This window comes from Erinaceus europaeus, chromosome 5 (genome assembly GCF_950295315.1).
Source record: "Erinaceus europaeus chromosome 5, mEriEur2.1, whole genome shotgun sequence".
Lineage (NCBI taxonomy): Eukaryota > Metazoa > Chordata > Mammalia > Eulipotyphla > Erinaceidae > Erinaceus > Erinaceus europaeus.
In genome coordinates, this window is record NC_080166.1 from 38,448,583 (window position 1) to 38,460,560 (window position 11,978).

Genomic DNA, 11,978 nt, shown 5'->3' on the forward strand with positions numbered 1-11,978 from the left:
GGGGGAAATCCCAGGGCTAGTTGAGAAACACAGTGAATTGCTTAGCTCCTGGCAGAGGACTTCCACGGAGTAGGTGACTCAAAGGAGTTCCAGGAACATATGAATAGAAGTAGCACTATGATGAATTTGATCTTAGAAATGTTGAATTTCAGCTGATTGTTGAATATCACACAATAGAGGGTATTCTGGACGTTCTGGGAAATATAAAGTATCCTAATGCAACATCTGGATATTTTAGACTTTTAATAGATTGGTGAGGGTTGAAGGCTAAAATAACAGTTGGATAATATTGCTGGAAATGTCATAAATAAATGAGCTATGCAGGGATATTGGGATTAGACTGATCCTATGGAGGGAATAATCAGGAATAAAAGGAGACTATAGAGAAGAAAACTAAAGAGATAGCTTGGCACTTCCTGAGTTACAGTATAAGATGGATAAAGTTGAGATATCAGAAGATCAGGAGAAAGACAAAGGTCATGAAAGCTTGTGAGAATGGACTGTAGTAAACAGGGGCAATGCTGCATGTTATTGGGAAGATTCAATGATAACATTTAATTATTTCCCTCAATTTCATTTTCCTTTATCTCTTTGGTGTATACTTATTCTATGTTTTATTATTTATTTACTTTTGTCAATATCAGGGCTTCATTGCTCCATATTTATTTATTTTTTCAGATGGAAAGATGAAGACATGGTATACTGTACCAAAGTAAAAGACTCTGGGGTGGCGGGGGAGGGAGGATTCAGATCCAGGTACATGATGGCAGAGAAGGGACTAGAGGAGGTTGAATTGTTATGTGAAAAACTGAGAAATTTTACATATGTACAAACTACTGTATTTTACTGTTGACTGTAAATCATTAATTACGCCTATACAAAAAGAGAAGAGACAGACAATGTGGAATACTAAGAAATGTTACACATGTACAAACTATGGTATTTTACTGTTAACTATAAACCATTAATCTCCCAATAAAGAAAATAAAACAGTAGAAAAAATTAAGATGTGAAAACAGAGTTAAAATTAAACTTAAAAAAAAAGAAAGAGAAAGAAAGATTGAGGGAGAGAAAGATACCACAGCACTGAAGTACTGTGGGAGTTGGCTTTGAACCTTGGACAAGTATATGGCAAAGCAGGCACCTTCCCAGGTAAGCTATCTTTCTAGCCTTGTTCTATGTATTAAATTGCATCCAAAACATATATTGCATGTTTGGGGACCTTTAATGGGACTAATGTCTCCTGAAGCTGGAATGGGGGAGGCTGGCTTTGGGAGGATAAGGGAAAAACTGGTTCTTGGAGGTACCACTTATTGTTCAGCGCTTGATAGCTGCTTGAGAGAAAGATCCTTAGCTCTAGTTAATTTTTTTAATAAAGGGATGGATGGATAGTGGGAGAGAGAGAGAGAGGGAGAGAGAGAGAGAGAGGACACTCGTGGGACTGTTCCACTGCTTATGAAGTCCTTGAGCATTGTAACATGTGTGCTCTTCCAGCTAAGCCACTGCTTAGCTTTGGCTTATTTTAGCGCTGGCAATTGATCCTGGAGCCTCAGAAGGCCAGTCATGAAAGACTTTTTGCAGAACCATTGTGATGTCTCTATATCACCAATTTATTTTGTCAAACTTGTTTTATTTTTGTTCTAAATATTGTGACTTGTTAGCTACATTATTTTTTAAATGTAATACCAAGAAATAAACCCAAGGTGGGAATAGATAGCATAAGAGACTCTCATGGCTGAGGCACCAAAGTCCCAGGTTCAATCTCCAGCACCACATAAACTAGAGCTGAGCAGTGTTTTGGTAAAAACAAACATACAAACAAACAAACCTAATATTTTGTACATATGTAATATGACTGAAATTTTATCCTATATTTTGAGAGAGAAAGAGACATCACAGTACCACTCTACCATCTATGGATGTCCCTCGGTGTTTTTCATAGTGATCCTATGTGGTGCTAAAGGTTGAACCCAGGGCCTCATATATGGTTAGCTATGTGCTTAATCTGTTGAGTCATCACTTGGGCCTTGTGACTATGAAAGGTCAGCAAGGGTAGATCATAAAATTAGATGACATCACAGAAGTTGGCAAAATAGATCACTTGGATAGCCCATTTTGTCATTGGTATGACCCAGGTTTGAGCCCAGCCCCCAGCTCACTGAAGGAAACTTTCTCTTTGCCCCTGTATTCCTATCTGAAAGAGTTGGTCTGGAGTGGTGAGGTCCCAGTGATGAAAGAAAGAAAGAAAGAAAGAAAGAAAGAAGGAAAGAAAGAAAGGAAAAGAGAACAAAATAAAGGACTATAAAGTGTCTACTGAGGACAGTTGTGCTGATTTATGGTTAGGGTTGCAGTGAAGATCTGTGGAGCCATACAGCTCTGACATAAATTTTCAGACATCATTTTCTCTTACCCTTTCTCTCCTTACTTCTCAGAGTTGATGAAGAAGAGCCTCAGTCTAGTGATTTTCGTGCTTCATCTTTGGCTACCCTTCCACACCCATCTTATGTTCTCTGAGAATTATTTGCCTTTCTATCTGCCTTTCCTCAGTGTATTTACTCACTTTGGAAAGCTTTCAGAGGAGAAACACACACAGCACTACTCCACTCACAAAGTGAAAACCACATTTCACATGCACTGAGAATGACTAGATTTTGCACTGTTAAAAAGAAAAGGGGTAGTGTCAATTCCCTCTACCCTCCAGAAAATAGCAATAGTGTTCCAGTCATAAACTGAGTGGGGTAGACCTAAGAATAGGAAGATGAAACTTAAAACCAAAGGACTGAATTTCTTAGGGAGTATTTAGGAAACACAGGGGTGGGGAAGGTACTGTCCATTTTCCTTTTTGTGGGAAGTGAATGGGAGAAAATATTGGGAGAGGTGAGAGACCCGGGTCTTAGGGTTCCAGCCCCTGCTCCTACCCAAGGCATGTTAAAGGAACCATGAGGGAGAGGTTGGCAGAATGTTGCATACCCCATTCTTATACTGTGCAGCCTTATACAATAAATCCTTTCCCCTTCACACAAAGGGTTGAAGTGCAGAGCTCTTCTTTCTCTATGACGCTGAACAAGCAGATGTTTCTCGACTATTTCAGAATGATTAACCAAGGTTTTGAATTGCTCACATGATTATTAGCCTTTTTCCATATATTCTTCAAGAGTGGATCCCTCTCCTCCCCTTCCCCACTGGCTCCAATTCCTGATATTTTTAGTATACTCACGGATGACAATGGCCAACACTGACAGTGACAATCCCAGAGAAGAAATCCAGGTATCTGTTGCCCTCATAATCAAAGAGCCACTCCATGTGACCTTGGTGTAACAGCAAAGGCTTTGTAAAGTATGCCAGCAGTGTAGGAGAAAGATGCTGTTTGTTGATTTCCAGAACATGGTTGTAGGCAAGGGACTGGAGACAGGCAAGAGTTAGGTGTTTAGAAACTTTCTTTTCCTTAGTTCTGTGTTTTCTACAAGGTCAACAGCAGGTCATTACTGTAGTGCTTGGACTCTGCTGACACAGCACAGGGCTGCCTCCCTACAGAGGTTAATGAGAGGGCATGTTTGGCCAGTATCCTCCTTGCAGGACACTAAGTAGGTGAAAACAATAATGTGGCCCTTTGATCCTTTTCTAGATCAGATGTGAAGGCAGTTTCTATTTTAATAGAAGACTATGGATTTGAGATTTAGAAAATGCACTTTCAAGGTGTCTGAAGTTGTCTTTTCTCTCTTCTTTTCCTCTCTCCATTCCTTTCTTTTTTCTCTCACTCCCTTTCTCTTTCTCTTCTCTCTCTCCTTTTCCTTCCTTCCTTCCTTCCTTCCTTCCTTCCTTCCTTCCTTCCTTCCTTCCTTCCTTCCTTCTTCCCTCCCTTCCTTCCTTCCATCCTTCCTTCCTTCCTTCTTCCCTCCCTTCCTTCCTTCCTTCTTTCTCTCTCTCTTTTTTCTTTCAAATGTAGTCTTTATTTTTTAAGAGAAGTGATAGCAGTGCTTATCTCTTTAATTATTAAACTTCTCATGGAGAGCAGGTGCTAACTTACTCAACAGAGTGTACACTGTACAAGGACCAGGACATGAGCTCTGGCCAACATACAGGAACACTTGCATTAGAGAATCTTCATGAAAGATGAAACAGTGCTGTGTGTCTCTCCTTCTCACTGTATTATATATATATATATTTTTTTTTTCTTAAAGGACTTCACAGGGAATGATGAAATCATGCAGACATAAAGTCCCTGTGAAGTCCTGACACCAAGCAATATATTGATTCTATAATTTCCAAACTATGAATACTATGCAGAATGAAATATCTGGGAGTTTAAGGAGAGAGAAGGAAAAAGATGAGCAATTTTTATTAGTTTGAGAAGAAAATTATAGTTATTGGTGGGCAGAAACATTTGTGGGTCCTTTCTTCTATTTTACTTTATTTTGGAGAGTCTTTCTTAAAGAAGCAATTTAACTATCCCAAATAGAAGAACTATTTAAAAACTTTTCCTAAAGTTCTCTTACCTGGTATCTTTTTTCCCTCTCTTTGGATAGAGAGACAAAGAGATAAAGATCACAGAACTGAGGCTTCAATGCAGTGGGGGCTGGGTTTGAAGCTGGGTCATGAACATGGCAAAGCAGTATCCAACTATATTGCCAGTCCACTTGATATCTTTTTAAAAAAGATATATTTATTTATTTAGAGAGACAAACCAGAGCACTGCTTCAGCATATGCAGCACCAGGAATCAAAAACAAGCAAACAAAACAACAACAAAAACCTTACTCCAGCAAAACTACAGTCCCCCTGCTGAACCACCTCCCCAACCATTTTTACCTGGTATCTTTCGGGTGTAAAGTCACATGGAGGCATCTTGGGTTTTGTGTGAAGACTGAGCTTGGTGACAGTTGTCCAGGAAGCAGCTACCAAAAGTGAAGAGAGTTAGAATTTCCTATTAAGTGCCACACAGGGACACTTGTAAAAGTCACAGAGCTACCTGGGCTAAGGTCCTTACATAATTTTATTTCTCTGTTAAGAAGTCATTTAAGGGACCAGGCTGTGATGCACCTGGTTAAGCACACATATTAAAGTGTGAAAGATCCAGGGTTCAAGTCTTTGGTCCTCACCGATAGGGGGAAAGCTTTATGAGTGATGAAGCAGGGCTGTAGGTGTCTCTCTATTTCCTTATCTTCTCAATTTCTCTTTGTCTCTATCCAATAATAAGTAAATCAATAAGTAAAATTAAAAAACAAAACAAAACAAAAAATCAAGTAAGAGGGTTGGGTGATGTGTACCTGGTAGAGTGCACACATTATAGTGCACAAGGACCTGGATTCAAGTTCCCAGTCATCTGCCTGCAGGGAGGAAGCTTCACAAGAGTTGAAACAGTATTGCAGGTGTTTATCTTTCTCTCAATTTCTGCCTTTATCCAAAATAAATAAATTAATAAAGCCATTACCTTACTTTGCTGTGCAACTACTAAAATGGTGCTAGCTACCACTAAGCATAACTTCTTAAGTCCTGTGAATTTCTTCTTCACCTTTTTTCCATATGCTGATTACATGAACCTGTACCCATCTGTGGCTTAGTGAGTTTCTGAAGGATCCCCAGCTGTAATTTGATGAGTTTTCAGGTGATATTTTGTTGCTTTCACTAGTTGATCAGGGGAGTGATATGTGGTAACTGCTACTACTCCATGACACACCTCCAGAAGTCTCTTTTTCTTTTTAGATAGAGGAAGAGACAGGGAGAGACAGAGTGAAAGAGGTCACAGCAGTGAAGATTCCTTCAATGCAGTGGGGGCTGGGCCTGAACCTGGGTTGCACACATGGCATCCAAATGAACCTTTAGCTTATTTTTTTCAGAGAGAGGAGAGAGAGAGAGAGAGAGATGGAGAGAGGAGAGACACCACACCACTAGTAATACCCCTGGTACCATAGTACTCTAATGTGATACTGGGAATTGAATTTGGGTCACTTGTCTGACTAGACAGGCACTCAACCTGGTGAGTTATTCTCCTGGCCCCCAAATATTTATTTTATAGATGAGGAAATCAATGTAAAGTGATGAGTTAATTTTTTAAAGCATGAATTTGCTTTAAAATAATTTTAATTTGCTAAAAGTCACCAATCTAGTAATCTAATGAAAAAAATAAGACTCTAGGTTTTTGGATGTCTTTCCTTCTATCTTTTGCTCACTTAGTGACCTTTTCACCACTGTTTCCAGGCCATATTTTAACCTTTTTATGAAAGTAGGATGACATAGTGGAATCAGAGACCAAAGCTGGAGGAAATGTGTACAGGCCTTATAAGTACTCTTGGAAAAGCATACTGCTGATTTTGAAGATCTAAGGTTAATATTGAGATCATTGTACAGATGTAAAAAGCTGAGGAAATGATGCCTCTTATTCAGTATAAAAGCTTGCATGTATGAGTGAAATTTTGATGTTTTATGTAGCTATGAAGTCATACTTGCGGGAAACACAGTGAAGTATTGTGTTTATTAAATGCAGGTGGAAAGTACTGACTGAGTATATATATTTTTTTCTTGTAAAGAGATCTCATTCACTTTTCTGCTTTAAATAATCACTTATGTCATTCATTTGCTCATAATCTAATAGCTAGTGACTTTTGCCTATCCATGTATAAAATGACCTGAGAAATGATAGTTTAATTTTCTGAGAATTTTGCTTTTTGAAAAACTCATTTTAGTTATGCTTCTAAGATTGGAAGAAAAAAATTGTGTGTTTCTAAGAATTCAATTTCCATTCACTGCTTCAACTTCATTCTTTTTATCTGAAAAATTGGGATTTCCTTTTGAGGAGGCTGTAAGCTCTCTTGACACCAAGTTTATGGGAATTATCAAAGTAGGCTGGAGTGTAAGAGAATTGTAAAGAAAGATTTGATAAAAGTCTGAGTTTTAAAAATTCAAAGTAGTTTTACTCACTTATTCATTCTATTGTCTTCCTTACTGAAGGTAGGAATGTGATGATGGAAAAAAGGTTCCATATTAAAAAAATACAAAATCCTGTCCTAAGGAACAAGGCAGGCAGGAAGGACTAAAGGAAGAAGTACAGACAGATAACAAGCAAGCACATAGGAAAAATAGTCAGTGCATGAAATGAATCTAGACCATACCTCAAAAATCTATTGCTTTTCATATCTACCCATGCCACTAAATGGCCCAATTTGAAAACGAATTTTGAGGGACAGGCAGGGGCACACCTCACTGAGAGCTTTTGTTACCATGTGCAAGAACCCAGGTTTGAGCCCCTGCTCCTCACCTGTAGAGGGGAAGCTTCATGAATGGTGAAGTAGGGATGCAGGTGTTTTCTTTCTCCCTGTCTTTTCCCCATCCCCCTCTCATTTTCTTTCTGTCCTATCTAATAAAAAAAAAGAATTTTAATAGGTGTATGGAATATAGTTCTTTGGGTAGAGTACATACTCTACCATGAACAGGGACCTAGGTTCTATCCCCATCCACGACATGGGAGCACTTCCCTGGAAAAAGCATCACTAGTGGTGGTGGAGTAGGGTTGTGGTATCATTTCTTTTTTTCCCTCTCTCTCTGTCAATGTCTCTCACCCTCTACATGAAAAAGTCTGTTGGGAGTTGTGGACTGCTGCAGACATGGGGTCTAGCAAGAACTCTGGTAGTGTATAGTACCAAAACAAAGTACTCTGGGCGGGGGGGTGGGGGGTTTGGAACCTTTGGGTATTGGTGCATGACAGTGGAAAGTGACCTAAGTTGGGGGTGAGGATGTTTTGCAGACACATCATGAGGAGATAAGAAATTGTACCTATGTGTCAACAACTGTACTGTAAATCATTAACCCTTCAATAAAGTGTTTTGGGAAAAAATCTTTGGTCTAAATAAAAAGAACAGTAGTAACATATCACAGAAAGAATAAAAATGCTTTGATTTTCTTTATTTTTAAGAAGAATATTAAAATATATAAATAACCTCCTGTATTCTTTATTCAGTTGAAGAAATGAGAATTAAGGGTTAATCAAAGTCCTATTATGTTGGAAGTTGTGCTTATTTGAAATATATGGACTGTGTGTGTGTGTGTGTGAAAGAGAGGGAGACAGAGAGAGAGGGAAAGGGAGAGAGAGAGGGATAGAGAGAGAGAGAGGGATAGAGAGAGAGGGGGGAAGAGAGAGGGGGGGAGAGAGAGAGAGAGAATGGTGCAGGGTTGGGCCTTCAGCTGATCTCTGGACTAAGAAAGTTGAATTCCAGCTCTACTTCTGTATAGTTTTTATTATGCCTTTAAAAAACATTTTAAATGTTCTGATGGATGCTACCTTTTTAGGCTGGATAAGAAATATAGATAAAAGCTAGTGTTTTCACCCATTACCAATTTATACTTCAGTTCATCTGGACAACATTTACGGTGGCATTTTATTTGAAGAACATCACCACCTTTGCATAAATAAAATCAAGTGCCCACAGGTGTCAAATCTAGGGTTCAGTGAGTTGGTTGTGTGTGAAGGAAAGGATAAGGATGCTCATGGTCTCCACCTGGTGCAAGGGGAAATAATTCTACATTTCAATCAACTTGAGTGTGAAATAGAAAAGCAGGAGATCCAAACTGAGGAAAATGCAGCAGTTTAAAGGAATGACTCATATCTGCAAAAGCAAACACAGGGAGCTGGGCAGTGGAGTATGTGGTTGAGTGTATGTGGTTGAGCGTATACATTACCATGTGCAAGGACCTGGGTTCAAGCACCCAGTCTCCACCTGCAGGGGGAAGCTTCATGAGTGGTGAGGCACAATGGTAACACACAAAAGTTGCCATGAGAAGTACTAGGTAGAACATAGGATTTGCATGTGAGAGGTCCCAGGTATGATCCCTGGCATCATCAAAAGCCAGAAATGAATGATGTTTTTGTTTAAAATAAAAGCATAAAGCAATATCAATATTCCAATACATGTTATTGAGTGCTAGGTTATCTGAGCAGAATTCTAAAGGTTGTGTAGGAGTTCTCTAATAGATGGTGGGAGAAATTTCCACCTAGTTAGATAGATTGAACAAATATGCTAAGAGGTATGAAGTATATAGAGCAAAAACATGGGGTATGACTCAGTGGGGGCTCAGAGAATATTAAGCTGGAAAAGTTTTTGAACTGTTTAGGAACCATCAAGTCATTACCCCACTGATCTTCTCTAGCCCTAGTCCTGGGTAATTAAGAAGGGGGACTTCCCATAAATTAACCAGGGGACATTTTGGGTAGAAGTTTCTCATTAAAGTTCATGAAGAAGAGCAAAAGCTTGTTGACCAAATTTATTAATTCTTGTTTCTCATCTGTGAAATGGGACAAGTAGACTCACTAAGTTTGGCTGACGATGATAGAAGAGAATGGACATAAAGTACTAGATATGCATCATCATTGTCATCACTATCATTATTATTTCCTTTTTTAATTTGATAGAGTAGAGAAAAATTGAGGTGGGAAGGGAGACAAAAAGGGACAGAGAAAAAGAGACACCTGTAACACTGATTTAGCACTCATGGAGCTTCCCTTGCAGATGCTTGCACATAGTAATGTTTGCACAGGGCGCACCCTCATTCATTCATTGTATTTCAAAGGATTTTAACTTATGGGGATGGGGTGGGATAAGGGAGGAAGGTGGGGAAATAGAAAAGAGAAATGAAGAGAAAATGAAGATAAACTTGATGGTGATGGGGACTGGAAAAGGGTCTCCTCTATCCATTTTGGGTCTGTGGAACAGGGATCCCCTTATGGCATGTGCTTCTGCACATGTTTGCATGAAGGGAATTGGTAAGAATGTAAGCTTCCAGAAAAACAAGGTATATGTGATTCTCACAAGCATATTGCAGAGAACACAGGAAGACACAAATGGTTAGCCAATCTGGTCTCATATTTCTGTTTGAGTAGGAGAAGGCTCAGGGTCTTATCCTAGCTTGAGTTTCTTTAGGTAAATCAACCATATTGTTCTTGGCCTCAATTTCCTTTCTGGTAATTGACAGCATTTACCACTTCTGGGGGCAAGTTGGAAATTTCAGAGGGTGTTTTTAAAGTTTGTTCATAGGATCTGTCTCCTAGAAGTTAATCATCCATTTGAATTGATCTTTTTATTCCTTCTTGATATAGCTATAATAATTTTTTATTTTCACTTTGTGTATAGCCTGGTTATATTATCCATGAATCTTACCTTGGGACAAAAGGGGAATAAAAAATACTGGGCATGAAAGGGGCATCAGTTCTGACAGTGTGAGATTTTCAGTGATAGATGATCTCTCTCTAAGACCCCATCCTGGCCTAACATGCCAGAATTTTAGGCAACAGTGTCCAGAACTCAAACCCTTTCCCTCTCCCCTGCCCCTTGTTTCCACTCACAGTTCCAAGAAAGGCATGTCTTAAGGATCCTAGGAGAGGGTTTCTCCAAGTTTAAAGCTCTCCACAAATATCTCCAGGCTAGAATCATCTTTTTCAGGCAGGAAGCAAATTCTCACTGGAAGCAGGACTTCTGTAGTCAGTCAGGCTGGACTTTGAAATTAGGACAGAAAGGGAAGGGGGAGGAGCACTTGCTACTAACTTTCTTTGGACACAGTCAAGTTCAAACTCTCTGGGCAGACAAGAGGGCCTTAAAGGAGAAAGAGGGAAAAGAAGTGTGGAGAGGAAAACAGGACAAAGGGAGGAAGGAAACTGAAAGAAAGCAGGCAGGCCAATTGAAGGTCTTCTGGACTGTTCTACCAACATTCCACCAACAACATAGGATGGGAGTGGGGGGGTGTGTGGGAAAAGGGTTAAGAATTAGTTGAAGGACTCAGATACTGAGAAAAGAGGAGTGGGATGAGGAGGGAGGTAAGGAAGATATGCTGGAAGTGACTAGATGAGAAAATTGGCAGAAAAAAGACTGTTTCACCAAAACAAAGGACTTTGGGAAAGGGCAGTTGTGGAATTCGTAGTCCTAGTGCTTGATGGAAAAGAACCCAAGTTGAGTGTGAGAGTGTTTTGCATACACCTATGATAGGGAGATGAGAAATTGTACCCATGTGTTAATATGTGCATTGTAGACCATTAACCCCTCTCAATAAAATGGCATTAAAAAAAAAAAGACAGGAGAGACTCATAGGGATGAGTCCTAATAAAGGAAGAAGGGGCAGCAAATAGTTAGAGAAAGCTCTGGCCAGCTAAGTATTCCCTTAGGCTCAGGAAAGAAGTTGAGACCCAAGGAATGAGGGTACTTCATTATATTCTATTTTCTTAAACTTACATTGCCTTTCTTACTTCCACCAACTCCAAAGTACCATAGAAAGCTCTTTTAGTATGGTTAACATATACTACTGTAATATAAAAATATATATACTTATTTTCACACTTATTTGTTGGTATATATTATTCTATGGATTTGTTGGTATATATTATTCTAATGGATAGATTGAACTGAAAGAATTTAAAAAATAATTTTATGTATAAAAAGGAAACATTGGCAAAAACCATAGGATAAAACATATAAATTGTGTGAATTCCACACAATTCCCACCACCAGAACTCTGTATCCCATCACCTCCCCTGATAGCTTTCCTATTCTTTATCCCTCTGGGAGTATGAACCCAGGGTCATCATGGGATGCAGAAGGTGGAAAGTCTGGCTTCTGTAATTGCTTCCCCGCTGAACATGGGCAGTGACAGGTCGATTCATACTCCCAGCCTGCCTCTCTCTTTACCTAGTGGGGAGGGGCTCTGGGGAAGCTGTGCTCCAGGACACATTGGTCGGGTTGTTTGTCCAGGGAAGTCTTCTTGGCATCATGTTAGCATCTGGAACCTGGTAGCTGAAAAAAGAGTTAACATATAGAGCCAAACAAATTGTTGGTTAATCATGAACCTAAAGGCTAGAATAGTTCAGGTGAAGAGTTGGGGTTTTCTGTTTTATAGATAGTTAGTAGGCCTATTTTAGTTATATTCCAAAGGGCCCATGACTATACTATTTTTTTTTTTCCTGAGCCTGACATCTGATATGCAGGTGGATCCAAGTTATTG

General features: G+C 39.3%; 1 protein-coding gene across 1 annotated transcript; it reads right to left on the bottom strand.

Annotated features, from left to right (window-relative positions):
- Positions 1 to 3,191: 3,191 nt before the first annotated feature.
- On the bottom strand, positions 3,192 to 10,487 carry LOC132538601 (alanine--glyoxylate aminotransferase 2, mitochondrial-like). The gene is made up of 3 exons (XM_060191217.1): positions 10,333 to 10,487; positions 4,809 to 4,894; positions 3,192 to 3,402 (listed from the first exon to the last, which is right to left on the bottom strand). The coding sequence occupies exons 1-3, from the start codon at positions 10,418 to 10,420 to the stop codon at positions 3,214 to 3,216; spliced, it is 363 nt and encodes a 120-aa protein (XP_060047200.1). The 5' UTR covers positions 10,421 to 10,487; the 3' UTR covers positions 3,192 to 3,213.
- Positions 10,488 to 11,978: the final 1,491 nt, after the last annotated feature.